This window comes from Rhinolophus sinicus, chromosome 15 (genome assembly GCF_057876585.1).
Source record: "Rhinolophus sinicus isolate RSI-liver-muscle chromosome 15, RSI-T2T, whole genome shotgun sequence".
In the NCBI taxonomy this organism is placed as follows: domain Eukaryota; kingdom Metazoa; phylum Chordata; class Mammalia; order Chiroptera; family Rhinolophidae; genus Rhinolophus; species Rhinolophus sinicus.
Window position 1 is genome coordinate 61,207,938 of NC_142515.1, and position 16,233 is coordinate 61,224,170.

Genomic DNA, 16,233 nt, shown 5'->3' on the forward strand with positions numbered 1-16,233 from the left:
CTGCCGCCAGACTCCAGACTGCAGCCAGGCATCATCTCTTCCAGCTCCTGGAACAGTCCTACTTTCTCTCCCCTATTGCTCTCCCCTCTGCTCAGCCCTCCTCACTCCAGCAGGACTCAACTTGACTCCAAAAGGCCTTCCCAGGCTCTGCCAGGCAGGCTGAGCTCCCTGCCGAAGCTCCCGTGGCCCTCACAGCATGGCCTTCATCAGGACCGTCGACCCCACTTAGGGCAAAGACCAAAGGCTGCCTTGCTCACCTCCCGTTCCCCAGACCCCCGCACAGCACCTAGAACTCAGTGGGCATCTGCACAATGGAACTGGGCTGATCGGATGCCAGAGGCCTCGCTCAGGGAGTAATCAGAACAGGAAGGCACGGATTCCATGACTTCCTTCAAGGCCAGCCCAAAGGAAGATTACACAGGGCCATCCCCACCCTTCTCCGGGATGCTGAGCTCCAGCCTTGGACCAGCTAGGCCATCGGAGGGCCACACTCCACAGTCAGCGAATGGTGCTTGACTGAGAAAGCACCAAAGAAATCCCACCTCTGCATGTGCTTTAAAGCTGAGCAGGAGTTACCACCCATTCTGTCATGGGTCTTCCCTGTGTAGATCAGGTCCCTCTGGGGGAATTCTTCGCAGGGCTAGAGAGGCTGATCCCTCTGAGGAGCCAGCTGCCCTGCTTCTTTCTTCCCCAGGACCCGGAGGCCTTGTAAGCTGCAGCTTCCTCCCTTTTCACTCTGGCTGCCAGGAAAGCACGAAAGCGTGGTCACCCTCGCTAGCCAGTGAAGCCACTGTCTTGACTTTCTGATTGCTGCTTTCTTAACCTCATCATTTCTCTCAGCCTCATTGGAAGCCTCCACAACCCTCTCTGGATGTGCGCAGGAAATAAACAAATAAATAAGCAGATAGGCAGACCAGGCAACCTAAAACAATTAAACCCAAAGTGAAAAGAGACGGTGCCAGGTCCATATGGAGGCTCCTATGTGGGCCAAGGTGGGAGGTGGGGGGTGAGGTAGCAGCCAAGTCCTCACAAGCACACATCTATGGCTTGGAGGGTAACTTCCATCAAGGAATTGGATAAAGAGAGGCCTGGAGAGGAGACGTAATGCTACCCACAAGAAAAATGGCCATGCCAGGCATGACCCCCATCTTCTGGTCCTAAGTGGTCTTGGCACCACTCTCAGGGTCTCCACTGGGAAACATAGGGTGGGCAGCTGCCTCCATAATCAAAACCACTAGGCTTCTTACAATGGAGAACAGGCCACACAATATACAAGCAATTCCATCCTTTCACAGCCCACGGTGGTGCAACCAAGCAGGTCAGGGTCCCATTCCTGAGCCCACTGCACAGTGGGACGAGCCTCGATGCCACAGCAACACCTCGCACCAGAAGGGGGTTACCCACCTTGGACATGACACATCGACCACTCACATGCCCCCAAGTCCAGGTGACACAGCCCCACCCACCCTTCCCACTGTCACCTTCCATCATTTCCCGCTCTTAGAGGAAGCTGCTGGCCTCCCAAAACACACTGCGCTATTTCACACCTGTGGGGACAGAGCCCCAGAGAGTAGTTTACAGGCTGTCAGCCTCACGTGAAGGGGTACTGGCTCCGGTGGTGAATGGCCGTCGGCTGTGGCTGATTGGCCGTCGGCTGTGGCCGGTTAGCCAATTGTCCACTGGTATAACTGCTGCGACTATGGAGGACTGCCGAGGAGCCGAGCAGAGCCGAAGAGAGTGGAAGAGAAGAGCCGAGAGAGAGGAACAGAGGAGAGAGGGGAGAAGAGTCGTCGGTCGGTCGGTTGGCGGAAAAGCGGACGGCAGGTCGACGTCCGGTGGGCCCAGCCTCCAGTGAGACCATAGTGGTATGACTCCCCTACCTATGGCTCCGTGGGTGTTCCTTGTTGGCCTCACCGTATCCTGCGTTCTTATGTGGGGAGCGGGACCAGAGACCCCGCAGGCCGCCCCGCAGGACAAATGGCACAGCGAGCAGGGTCTCCCGCACAACAACACCCTAGTGTTTTACACACAGCCTTCCCCTTCCTGGAATTCCTTCCTCTCTCCCCCACCTGAGGAAGGCTTCCTTCCTCCCAGCTGCACTTCAAAATCCCCTGCCTCCAGGGCAGGGTGGGGCTTTAGGCGTGAGGACTCACAGGGCTGTTTGTCCAACCCACTTGGCTCAGTCAGAGACCAGCACAGCCGCTGGCACTGTCCTGGGTACAGAGGAGGAGTGAGAAAATGAGAAATAGTCTGGGACCACAGGGAGCTCAATCACCCCCAGATCCATTATTTCATTTCAATTCAACCTCTGAGAACCCCTTGAGGTGGGCATTTTTATATCCCCAGTACCAAAAGGAGAAAACTGAGGCTGAGACAGAGCTGTCAGTGTGCACAGACATAAGTTAGAAAACTGCGGAGGCAGAAATGAACCCACATCCTCCAACAAGCTCACCCACAAAGCCCTAGAGGCCACTTCCATCACACTGTGATGGAAACATTTAGTTGGTATTCATTCCTCCTGTGAAACCGTGGGGACAACTTTCTCAAGGGCTGGGCCCGTCTGAACTCGCATCAGCCACGGCCCCTGGATACACAGTCACTCCCTACACACTCGCCAAAGAGGGAGGTATGGAGGGAAACTCAGGGGTTGAGTACACTGGTTCGCTGCTGGGAGTGGAAGGCAGGGAGCTGCCCTCAGACATCTTTGGTCTCCATAGTAAATGTGTATTACTACTGCAATTAGAAATCACAAATAAAGAAACAAACGCTTCCTGGAAGAATAAAGGGACAGTGAAATGCCCCAAAATATAGCTTCATTCACTCACTCATCAGATATTTCTTGAGTACCTACTATATTCGAGGAGCTGTCCTAAACGCTGAGTGTGCAGCACCCTTCAACAAAACAAACAAATCCCTGCCTGAGTGCAACTCACATTCTCGTCGGGGGAAGGCAAGCATGAAAAAATAAATCGTAATAAGTTCAATAAAAAATGTATGCAGAGGGTGCCAAAAACATGTATGCATATTTTAAGAAAGGAAAAAAAACTATTAAAATTGTGATACTCAATATATACCAATAACAAAAGATGAATACAAGTCACATTTGACTTCTACAATTACAAGAGATGCTCAAAGTGGTTCCCATCAGCGTCCAGACACTTCTGATTATGGTGAACTACTGCTTGAGCAACGTTGACCAAAGTGTCCACTTGTATGCATCCTTTTGGCATCCCCACACATAAGGCAAGGAAGGGGGGAAAGGGTTTAAAGAGGAGAAGGAAATCCATTTTTAAATGAGTTGGTGATGGAAGTCCTCATGGGCAGATGGAATTGAAGCAAAGCTCTGAAGGTGAGGAAGCGCCTGCAAATACCTACAGGAAGAGTGGCCCGGGCAGAGGGAACAGCCAGCACAAAGGTTCTGAGGCCTGACTGCACCTGGCATATTCACGGAGCAGCAAGGAGCTGGAGGGGAGCAGATGGGATGGAGGGAAGAGAGGGGGTGACGGAGGGCAGGGTGTGCAGGCCCACCGCGCGGACAGTGCCTGTTCTGCAGTGCAAGATGCAAAGCTCCAGTGGCCACAGTGGCCACGGATTGACATGTGAGGTTCCTGCAGGACACTTCACAGGGAATCATCTTAGGGCCCCTCCAGAGCCTTCTGGCCTCCCGAGACTCCCTAGGGGAATGATGCTCCTAAAGCTGTTTCAGAGATGCTGTCTGGACATAATCCAAGCAAGACCCATGGGCTTCCCTCCCACAGGTGCCATCCAGCCAAGTCGGTGCTGAGCAACCAGCAGGAGAAACCCACCTCCAAGGCCTCCAAAAGGCTTCTTCAGAAAAGAGTGGCATCAGGTGAGATCCCTTTGCAAGAGGCAATGGAAAACTTAAAGCATATGGCTCTCACTCTGCTACTGTGTTCTGAGTATGTGCTTGGCCAGACTCCACCAGCAGCCTAGGAAAGAGATGCTGTGATACCCATCTTACAGATCAGGAAAACCAAGGCTCTGAATGGTGCTTGGCTCACCCAGGATGAAGTAAGCTGGGCAGCAGGGAATATAGTTCTTTCTGATGCTGAGACATGTGCTCCTAACCACCCGAATGCCACCCGCAATGAGGGGATGGGCATTGATTGGTGGGGACTGAGGAGCCATCTCTGGCCAGCGAGCAGAGGGTCAGAGCTCTCTTCCCTGCTGGAGACGGCTTCCACCACACAGCTGCCAAAGGCCTTTCCTCCCTGCCTTTTCCACCTCCCTGCCCTGCTCCCTCTCTCCTGGCCAGCAGCACTGACACCTCAGGGCCCAGAGATTCCTCATAGGAGTAGAGAGGTGGCTACAGGGATGCTGACGGGGGCTCCAGGCACACAGCCTGTGGCCACCCGCCCACTGAAGTGACTGGGGCCAGGGACAGAGATTTCTATACTTGACAACGTTCTGCACCTTGACTGGGGTGGTAGTTATGCTGGTTCATACATTGGTCAAAGTTCATCAAACAGAACAGGTCTAATGAGTGTATCTTATTGCATGTCAATTATGCCTCCATATAGTTCATTTCAAAAAATAAAGGTACACTCCTGACATCGCTGGATCCCATAAGGAAAGAGCCATGCTCTCCCTGACAGGAGGGTAGGAGATGGTTCAGCTGAGACCATGAAGAGGATGTAATGTTTCATTTTGTAAGAGGAGGGGTCCCGTTGGGACCAATGGTCCTCCCTGATATTGGGACCACATCTCATTGGTGTCCTTGCTGGAATTCTGGTATTTAACCAAAAATCCTGTTCCCTCTTATGTGCCAAAGCCAAGGAGACCTGGGGAAGCAGGCTCAGTAGGAGGGGGATGTCTTGGGGCCACATCTGTCCTCCAAGGGGGCCGTGCAGCGTGGCATGGGAAGAGGAAAGCACAGAAGGTCTGGCCAAGTTCGTGCTGTGGTAACTCCAACTCCCGCGGGGCGCAGCTGCTGCACAGCAGGGATGTGGGGCCAGCTCAGCCTTGCCTTCCTGTCCTTTCTCCATGCCTCCATCAGGCATCTCCTCTCCCTAGACTGGCTTTGCAATCTGCCAGGGATGGGGGAGCATCAGAGTTAATGAACTTTAATCTTCCAGCAAACGCTACAATTAACATGCCCCGAAGTACAGTTGCTTTGTAATTAGATCGAAGAACAAAACCCAAAACACTCGTCCCCATAAAGTTATTGTAGAACTTCTTGGTAGGTTTCTTAGCAATTAAACTCACTTACTCATTTCTTCTTGTTAAAGTATTTATTACTTCAATTTAAACTAATGCCATAATGATACGATGTGCTTTAGTAATGAGATCACTCACCACTGCGGGTCAGTCATCTGGCCTGCTTTGCCAGGGGCCAGAAATGAGACGCATGGAGCATTCATTGGAAATAGCATTTGTCCTAATAATCATCTTTTGCGGGGGGGCGTGGGGGGGGTGTCACTTTAGGAAGACTCAGGGTGAGGTCCAGCAGCTGACAGGTATTTCCCATAAAACCAGTCAGGCTGTCCAGCTAAAAAGGAGCAATGGCTCACCAGAGCCACCGTGACCCTGCAGGGAGGCTGCAGGGAGGCCTGGAGTGTCCCCTGCAGGTGAGAGAGTGACCCCCAAGCTCTCTCTGTTTCCCTAAGAACCAAGAGCACAACCAGATGTGGTGTGGGCCACAGAACAAGCCACAGCGGAAATGCACCAGCTTGGAGGCCAGGAGAGAATGAGCCGCAATGGGGCTGCCGCTGGGCACAGTTTCTGAGTAAACAGTCTTACTGAGCACTTGGCGAAGCCATTTGCATGTGTTAATTCATTTAATCCACACATGGACCACATCGGGCAGGGATGTTTACTTTATCCCCATTTTACAAGTGAGGAGATTGTTGCACAGAGAGGTTGAGTGGCTTGCCCAATGTCACACAGCTAGAGGCAGAGCCCGGATTCAACCCAGGCAGACTGTTCTCAAGTCCATGCCTCTAACCACTATATGCAAGGATAATCTTGAGCCAGGGTGGAAGGGCAAACAACAAAGCTCCTTGTACCAAGACTCTGCTGAGGCCCTGTGCCCACACCCAGGCCTGTGAGGGAAGAAGGCTGCCACTCCTGGTTCCTACATGTGCTTATTTATCATACAGACCACTTGCCATGTGCTAGGCACTCTGCTGAGTGCTTTACTCTTGCAGCTCAGAAATCCCCATCCCTGTTCCTTAAATGAGGAAGCTGGAGCTCAGAGAAGTCACCATGGGCAGTAAGCAGAAGGGAGGGGAGGCAGCACACGCTTTCTCTTCTATTTATTTTTTGCACTTGATACAAAGCTCAAGAGATACAAAACACATGCAGTGAAAAGTCTGTCTCGCATCCCTGTCCCAAGTCGTTTGTGTCCCTCCGTAACATAGCATTTCCTTATAGTGACTGTGTGCTCAGATACACACACACGAGTAAGCTTGCTTTTGCACAAAGCAACACTCCACACCCCCATTCTAGCACTGTTGTTGTCAGCTGACAGTACCATGTGTTGGAACCATTGCCTGTTAGTATATAAAGAACTACAGATTTCCATTAACTGTATATCACATAACATATTTAACTAATTTGCTAAAGATGGACTTTAGGCTGTTGGCAATTTGTGCTGTTACCAGCAATGCTGCAATAAATACTTGTGCATTAAGAGTCTGCCTGTGGTGTTTACCGCCCACAGCTTTTCCACAAGGAACGGGAAGATCTGAGCAGAGCTGTGATTCCTGGCTTTGGGAATCAGACCTGGCCAGCCCCGCCCCCTCCAGCCACATGACCTAGAGCAAGTACCTTTACTTCTCTGGGCTTCAGTTGCTTCATCTGTAACACAGGGGTAGTACAAACACACCTGGAAGGGTTACTGTGAGGATGACATGAGCTGATGCAGCCAAAGTGCTTTGCACAGTGCCCAGCACAGACTGAGGTCTGGAGAGATCTGTACTGTCACTCATTGACACCTGGGTCACCTGGTCATCTGGGAAGTTCAGGCCCTGCCTCTGGCTTGGAATCTGGGCCTGGGGTTTGTCCTCAGTCAGATCACAGATCCTCACTGTGCATCAGTTTCTTCCTGTTCGTGTGCAGCCATGAGTCTGGATAAGGCAGTAGAAGGACCAGATCTTTCTGGAGATGAAGACCTCCAGGGCCCAAGTCTGCCTTCAGGTCTCTGGACTGGGCATGAAGAAGAGGGCCCAAAGGCAGCATGTGAGGTAGCAAGGGATGGCTCCCACGGATATCTGGGAATTCTGAGCTCCTCAGGGAGGCCGCTAAGGCCTGCCCGACCTCTACCTCCAGACTCACCCCGGCCACGGCCCACAATGCAGCCATATGATCTTCCCCTCTCCCTGTTATACCTCCCCCGAGCCGTTCAGCATGCTTTTTCCACTGTCTGAGAAACTCTGCCCCACCACCACCACCACCACCACCACCACCACCACCACCACCACCACAGGGCCCTTTGCTTGCCGAACTCCTACTAGTCCTTTTGGCCCTGCTTACATGTCACCTTCTCCAGGAAACTCTCCCTAACCTAACTACCTTGTCACAAGCTGTGCAATTACCACCAAGAAAAAGATTGGCCCCAAGGCCACGGCAGAGCAAAGCAGTGTCAAGGGAGGAATGTGACGTTACAGCTACAGAAGAGGTGGCAGCATCAGGAGCCAGGTGCCCCTGTACCAGGACCTAGCTGTGGACACCCAGCCAGGAGGGCAACACCTGTCCTCAGTGGGACAGTGAGAATATCTTTAGGATATTTCGGTGGGGAAGGACATCTTAAATAAGATAGGGAAAAGAGCTAACCATATTAAAGGTAAACAAATTTGATGACAAAATAATAGAGAACTTTTATGCATTAAGACAGCTAACTAGAAGAAGGTATTTGTCACATCTTAGAAAAGAAAAGTCTCATTTTTTAAAATAGGCAAAAAATTAAAAACAATAACTGGGCATTTTGTAGAAAAGAAAACAAAAGTAGCGCTTAAAGACGTGAAAATATGCTCAACCTCATTTGTTATCAGAAAAAATGTATATTAAAATCATTGTAAAATACCATTTCACAGGAAAATCTTAAAAGTAAGAACACTATCAGGTGTTGATGAGGCTGGGGAGCTTTGAGAATTCTCATACATTGCAGACGGCAGTATAAATAGGTAGGAATGGAAAACAATTTGGAATGACCTAATAAAGTGAAACATGCATAGACCCAAAGCCCAGCAATTCTGCTTCTCAGGGGAGACCATCAGAAAACTCTCGCAAAGGAACACCAAAAGACAAATACAAGAATATTCTTATTAGCATTCTTTGTACTAGCAAACACCCGGAAACAACCCACGTTCCCATAACAATAAAATGGAAACTAAATCAGGTGATACTATGCAGCAATAAAAATGATTGAATATACCCACCTCATCAAATGAGTGGATCTCCAAATCCTAATGAAGAGTGAAAAATCAATCACAAAAGCATACAGAAGAGCTATTTCATGTAGTTAAGGTTCACAAATAGGCCAAACTAAGCCCTATGTATTTTCAGATCCATGGGTCTATGATAACTATGAAGAAAAGCAGGGAGCTGGCTAGCACACATCAGGATGGCAGTTGTCCCCTTGGTAGGGGAGGGACACACAGGGCTCCTCTGAGTTTTTAAATGGGTATGAGTTCATAGGCATTAACTTAATATTATTTTTTTCTTAGCTTGACATATGCATTGTAACCGTGTGTAACTTAATTTTTAAAAATCATTTTAAAACTAGTGCAAATAGACAATGGCCAGTCATGCAGAGCCCTGAGCTTTTGTTTCTGTGGAATTCCAGCAGCCAGCCCATCCCAGGCCTACCATGTGGCCCAAAGGCAGGGGTAGACATGCTACGGTTAGAAAAGAGTCCTGGGGTCCTGACATCACAGCCAGCCCTGGGCAACTTTAGCCAAATGATTCCACCCATCTGTTTCTTCGTCTAAAATGACTGCATAGCCAAGTAATTGTACGTGGTAGCAATTCTGTGAATGTTTGTTGAATGAATGAGTCTATGCTTTCTAAAATCCCATGATAACTCCACCCCCCATCCAAATGTATCATTAGTGAGAAACTGTGTCTGCAGCTCCTAGCACAGCCCCCTCCAACACACAAATGAATATCCCAGACTTTGAAATGGCAAATCAGAAAGTTCTCTGTTCTGTTCGATCCAAACTTTTGGTATTTTAATGTTACAGATTTTCTCTCCCAAATGTCAGCTTCTCTTTTATTTTTCCTTTTGCTGTCACAACAAGCATACAAGTACTTTCAATGGAATTTTACCAAATGGCACATCTTCCATTTTGTAAACCATATACATACAAACTCCTCTCTCGTTCCTCTGCCAGGTTCTGTTTCAGGGCCCAGTGCTTCTGCTTCTCTGACCTCTGACTCCTGACTCAAGTGCCCTGACCTCAGGCTCCACCCAGGGCAGGGGAAGCTGAAGGGCAAGTGAGGAAGAATCAGGCCTCACCCTGCAAGGTTGGGACCTCACGTATGATGCTCACTAAAGTGACCAACCTCACCAGCCTAGGGCATGGCGAGTCCATTCCAAACCACCACCCCCTTCTTTGGCATCCATCTGCCTGGTTGGGAACAAGAGAGGGAAGCTGCAGCTAGCAGGCCTCAGCTTACAGAAACCGGATGGTGCCTTGACTAAGTGTATGAGCATCACAGTCAAAAAGAACCTCTCAGAGCCCGTGCTCCTCATCTGCAAAATGCAGCAACAATCCCACCTCAGATAGTTATCAAACAGCTTCAATGAAATAATATATGTGAAGATACTTGCAAATCAGTATCCAAAAAAAGTCACTATATCCCCAAACCACTTCTACTTGACTTTGGAAGGAATAAAATAGTCTTTACACTCAATTTGCTTTTTAATTGGGCTCATCTGCAGCTGGGCTGCAGTGCTGGGGTGGAGAAGGGGCTCTGAGGTACTGGAGGCCCCATTTTTCTTGGGCATATCGGCATGCAAATCCACCCACAACCCTCTGACAGGTCAATGCCAGCCCTGCCCAGGGAGCTCACACACCTGCACTCTTGGGACTGGATGTGCTGCATCAAATAGCACGTGGGATTCCACCTCCCAGGCTCATATAACACAAGGACTGTTGGAAAACAGGCTGTGCACAAAAGGACAAGCAGCGAGAGTCAGGGTGGTTCAAGTTTTAGGGAGAATGTATGAGGCAAAACCTTGGCCTCCAAGGTTGTCAAATCAGGGGCCAATGACCAGGGCAGTCAAAGGCAGGAGATTCTGCACAGAATGCAATCAAAGAGCCCTGGCCTCCGGAAAGTCTAAAGCAGGGGTGTCCAAACTGCGACCCGCGGGCCAACTGCAGCCCGCAATCCATTGTTAATTGGCCCGCAGCAAATTCCAAAAATATATTTAGTTTACTTAAATAAACCAGGTGAGCCAATATGCACTTCACTTCGAGTGAGTGGCCCGGCTGTTTGTGTACTTTACCACATATGGCCCTTGGTGGAAAACGTTAAAAAAAAAGTTTGGACACCCCTGGTCCAAAGCCAATGGGTCAGCACCCTGGACAGCGTCATCCAAATCCATGACAGCTCTGAGGTGCTTGATGGGCCCCCACCTTCCAAATCAGAATCGGCAAACCTGGCAAGTTGTTGCAGGCCCTTCCCACGCACCACGGAACCTTCACAGAGCAATCACAGCACTTTCTGTTACTGCCCACATACAGCCTCAGAACCCAACACAGCACTCACTTCTCAACCAACTGCCTGCAGGGGTCTCCCAGAGAAAAGCTACTGGTCACCCTGCGTCTTTATGGAATTACTGATAAATCCCAGTCTGGTTGAAAACTAACTTCAACCCCCCAAAGGTAGCAAGGTGTGGGTGTCAGAAGAGGGGCACACATCTTCTGGGTTGGCTGGAGGTTCCGGGTGAGAGAGCAGAGGAGAAGGATAGCAGAGAGAGTCTGCAGAATGAAACGTCTGTTTCCTAACCCACCTCCCTAACTCAGAGGTCACACTACCCAGTGCCCTTGTATTTCTCCCCATTTCTACTTTGTCTTGTGCTAAAATTGTTTGAAAACTCCACGTCCTCGTAAACGAATTGATCATTTATCAGGGCCTACTTTGTGCCAGGCTCTGTGCTAAGCAGCAGGGACAGAGCAGTGGCTAGCACACAGCCCTGGTGTCGGAGTGCAGCATTCACCAAGGATTAGCCCTCGTAGGGATGTTGGGAAAAGCTGAGAGCAGGCCGCGGGAAGGGGACGTGCGTCTATGAGAGCATATAACCAAGGAGCCAGGTCCATGGAAAAGGAAGGAGGTTCAGAAACATGGTGCTCGGGGCACCCTTCCTTGAAGACTTGATTCTTAAGCTTAGTGGGAGTAAGGGGTATGATAGGAAGAAAACACAGACTTTGAGCTCGGGCCACCAGTGTCATTCAGCCTGCAAAAGTTATAGGAGCCCTTATGGGGTGGACAGGCAGGAGGGCTGATCCCTGCCTCCTGTGGCTGAGGTTCCCACCAAGACACCCCTAAGTCCTGGGGAGAACCAAGGCTAGAAGAGTTTCTACAGGTCAGAGTAGAAGAGGAGCAAAGGTGCCAAGAGAAGTGAGGTGGGCAGGCCTGCAGACCCTGGCCCATAGCAGCCTCCAGCCCTGGCCATCCACACCCACCCACAGGCCAGCATCAGAGTAGAACCGACATTGGGGTGGAGCCACCAACACAAAGGGTTCTCAGGGGAAGGCTGGGCCCCTGAGAGACACCCTGTGGGTTCCTCAGGGCTGTGACAGGATCCCTAACTCCTCCCCAGGGCCAGGGATTGAGAGGGGGTAAGAAGGAGAGGCCAGGTCCTGGACAGAGTCCAGGTCAAGCCTCGGGCCACTGTCTCCATCACCACCTCATCTTTATTTCAGCACAGTGACTGTTTGCTCTTCCAATTCCTCCTGGAAGACTCCAAACAGCATATTTGCTCAAGAGCTGAGGACAACATTCGGGTCTTAGAGCAGCAGAGTATTTAGGCAAATGCAAACATATGCTGGTTTCTCTTCTTAGTTACATTCTTGGCAAAAGGAATTATTTCACCAAGAGGCAAAGGAGGACGGCAAGGGCCCACGCATTCCATCCTGGCCCCAGCTATGGGGCTGCCAACCCTCACCAGTTCCCCATACCTTTTAAAGGCACGTAACGTGGGTGGCCGTGGCTATAAAAGGGCAGCATGGAGGTCCTTGCAAAGAAACTGCTCTGCATCCTGACTGTGGGATCACATGAATCTACACATCATAAAATTGCACAGAAGTGAAAACACACCCAAGAGCAAGTGAACTGGAGAACACAAGCAAGGCCTGGGACAGTGTCAGTGTCAAATCCTGCTTGTGACACTTACTCTCTGACAGTCACACGTGATGTTGCCATTGGGAACCTGCGTGAAAGCCACAGGGGGTCTCTCTAGATTATTTCTCAGTTATCTCAAATAACAATTAAAACAAAAATAGGACAGGGAAACCATCTTATCTTGGAACTAGAACTGATCTGTTTTTTCAGAGCGGCTATAAGAAAACCTGAAGCTATTTCTCCAAAGCCCATTTTTCTGGTTTCCTAACAAGTAAATTATGTTTTTTTTCATATGGAGGGGTCTTCAAAGAAGCCATGCTCAGCCATGCTCAGTGTCCCCAGACTCCCAGCACCCAAGCCTGGCCCATGACACTTGGGATGTCCCTCCCCCTGACCTTTGCCCAAGACCCTGAAATGGAGGGCAGATCAGGGCAAGGGAGTCAAGGAGATGGGGAGGCCAGGTGCCGATCTATCGTGAGGGGCAATCTTTGGAGAGGAGTCTTCCGGGAGGAACCACACTGGCCGCCTCCACCACTGACTGCATGCGGATACCTGCCAGCAGTTTATTAATATTTCATTGAAAACTCTAAGATGATTCAAACTTCAGCTGTCACGATAAGGTGGTGTTGCTAGGCAACTTTAGTGCCTGTCTATGGATCTGTTTTCGCAGCTCTTCCCCCACTCACGAAGCTCAAGGTTGGGCCCTACCACCCGAGACCCACTCAACTCAGACCACCAACCGCTGTCTACACCAGTCCTGCTCGGAAGCACTCAGCTGCCACACACGATGGCCCAGCTCGTAGGTCTCCCAGCACCTGGCTGTGCGTCCACCAGAGCCCCAGAGTGGCCCCTGCCCCCCTCAACTCACCATACTCACTGTCGTAGAACATGACGAACTTCTGCCAGCGCAGCTCTGTCACCAGCCTGAGCATGACGTCATTGAGGCGCACGGGCGGTCTCGAGGCCAATGTGTAGGCCTCACCGTCGGGGCTGGGGTTCAAGTGGCAGGCGGTACGTGGCGACCCCCCTGGGTTGCGCTGGACGAAGAGGTGTGGGATGTGCATTGCGTCTGTGAGAGACTGCAGGGCATTGGCGGATGCACAGCCGGTGGACGTGACCAAAGCCAAAATCCCCTGGGTCATGAGGTCACAAGCTGGAAAGAGAGGAGAGAAGAAGGGGTCAGCATGGGGGTGAGACTGCACTGGCTTCAATCCACACGGCCTGACAACTCATGGTTGCAGCCCCAAGGGACCACAAACCCATCCCAGGCCAGGCCAGCCGCTATCACATGCATGGTCTCACTGCTGCCCTTAGTGACCCTGCCAGCTAGACGTTCTTGTGTCCATTCAACAGATGGGAAAACAAAGGTCAGGAGAGGCAAAACTATTTGCCTGAGACTACTTGAGGAGGGATGGCAGAACAGAGATTCAGCCCACATCCACTTGAGATACCCATTAGCACTGTTAAATTAGCTGTCCTGTTTCCCACCTGAGCTGTGAGCCCCTTCCGATCCAAAAAATCATTTTGTTGATCTGTGTATCCCCAAGGCCAAGCCACAGACCAAGAATATACAGTGTGCTCTACAATTGTTGGCTGAACTGAACTGATTAGGACAGAAGGGAATGTGTTACATTGGAAAGTCAGGAAGACACTTACCCCAGAGGACCCAGGTTGTGGGTAACAAAAGAGAGAAAGAGAGACAGAACCCTAGGTCTTTTGGCCAAGTCCACTTGATCCATATCATAAAAATACTGGGTCAAACCCAGAATGAAGCAGTTGGTTCCAGAGCCCAGGATTATTCAAAAGCCACTTGACAACAACAAAGAAAGATGCTTAGTAGCCAGGACGGTTATGGGCCGTTACCGGGGCCTCAGAGGAGAAACTTGACAGGTGCCAGCAGCTGTTTCTAGGGTGGCTGCACTCAGGGTTTGCCTTTTCTTTTCCTTTTTAATTAGTTTCAGGTGTACAAAGAAATGTAATAGTTAGATATTTACACCCCTCACAAAATGATAATCCCCCCAATCTACTACCCCTCTGACATCGTATATAGCTGTTACAGTTCCACTGACTCTATTCCCTATGCTGTACTCCACATCCTGTGACCACATATATATATAAAATAGTAGTTGACATTCATTATTGTTCAGCTTCAGCTTCGGGTGTACAGAGCAGTGATCAGGCATCGACACCGTCCATGAAGTGGTCTCCCTGATAAGACAAGTGTCCATCGGACACCCTACAGAATCTTTACAACATTATTGATTATGTTCCCCCAACTGTCCTTCGTGTGCCCAGGGAGGGAGAAGGTGAGGGGATTAGAAAGCACAATTGGTAACCACAGGGTTTGCCTTTTAAAGTCATCCAGTAACCACGAGGGGTGCCCCTTTTAGCCACATACCTACACCTTTTTGGGATATCAAACCAATTAATAGAAAGATACACCTCGCAATACTGGAACCCAAGGCACCAGTTTTGAAGCAAACATTTATTACTAGTGCTTTGTGTGACGGCGGGAATGTGGGAAAGCAGCTGCAGTTTCAAAACACAGCCTGTGAATGTCAGCAGGCCACCTGCTGCCGACGGCTGACTTCTGAACAACTTTGACAATGCAGTTCACTCGGCGGAGAGCCCTTGGGTTTACGTCATGCCTCAGACAAGGCTGGGAGAGAGAGGCGAAGAGCAGGGGAAGCATCTCCAATGAACAAGGCAGTGGGAGGCTGGGAGGTGCAGGAGGAGGAAGACCCCTCCATAGTTTCAAACAGCTGTTCGCATTCGGGGACGCTCACTGCCAGGACTCGGGACCACAGCTCCAATGCCCACACGTGTCCTGCTGACCCCTCGGCGCCCCAACATGAGGCGGGGAGCAGGGGGTTAAACAAGACCCTCTCTGAAGTCTTTCTTGGGAATACACAAGTGTACGTATTTTATGACATCAAATAAACAAAACAAGAGTCATGAAAGAAAGACCAGAAGGAAACGCTGCCACCTAAGTGCTCTGGGCCCTCCCACCCAGGCTTCACCCCCGAGTTCTCGCCTAAACAGAAATCCAATGGAGTCATGCTCCTGCTTAAAGCCCTTCGGTGGCTCCCCAAAAGCCTTGGGGTAGTCAGGCTTCTCAGAGAAGTCTCGCAGGCTCCTGGAAGCCTGCACATCGTGCCCCTCACACATCGTGCCCCTCACACAACGCTGCCCCTGTGCCCCCACCCACGGCCTAACTCTTGGCCCCCGGGACCCGCCATGTTTTCTGTTGCCTCTCAAACCTTCACACTCACTCTTGTTTCAAGACTCAGACTCTACATCCCCAGACTGGCTAAGGACCCCTTGTCATATGCTCCCCCTGGGCCCCGCACTTCCCCTATTCTGTCTCTCCTATTCGACCTCAAGCTCCAGGGTGAAAGCTCCAGGGATATGCCCTTTCTGCCTACCATCCTTCTCCAGACACCCACCGTGCCCAGCACACAGCAGTTAGTAAAGACTGGTGCAAAAATACCACAAGCCTTGATGGTTTCATGCCCTCTTGTCAATAATTCCACTTTAGACACCTATCCAAACTATGGAAATAGCTTCAGATCCAAAAACATTCCAAGGACACTTATCCACACTCTTGAAATATCACTAACAATCTAAAAGATGCAAATACGTGAGTGTTATGAAAGAGCTCCATTTACTGAGAGCCTATGCAGCTTTTAGAACTATTCAAAGATACTATAATAACATGGGGAAGTTCTTGTCATAAAAGTTATGTGAAAATAATACACAGTTGTATGTATTTTATGATATCAGTTAAGTAAAACAACAGGCATGAAAGAAAGACCAGAAGGAAATATTGCAAAATGTTAAAAGTAATTGCATTTGAGGAGAGGATTAGAAGTGGTTTTCCTTCCTTTCTATAGTTTGCCAAAATTTCATGTCATGAACAGACAA

General features: G+C 50.0%; 1 protein-coding gene across 1 annotated transcript in view; it reads right to left on the bottom strand.

Moving 5' to 3' along the window:
* The window catches only part of GRID1 (glutamate ionotropic receptor delta type subunit 1), a 702,359-nt gene that overhangs the window by 533,491 nt on the left and 152,635 nt on the right, over positions 1-16,233 (bottom strand). The window contains exon 3 of the mRNA XM_074339722.2: positions 13,178-13,462. Within this exon, the coding sequence (XP_074195823.2) occupies positions 13,178-13,462 (285 nt within the window). The remainder of the gene's footprint in view (positions 1-13,177; positions 13,463-16,233) is intronic.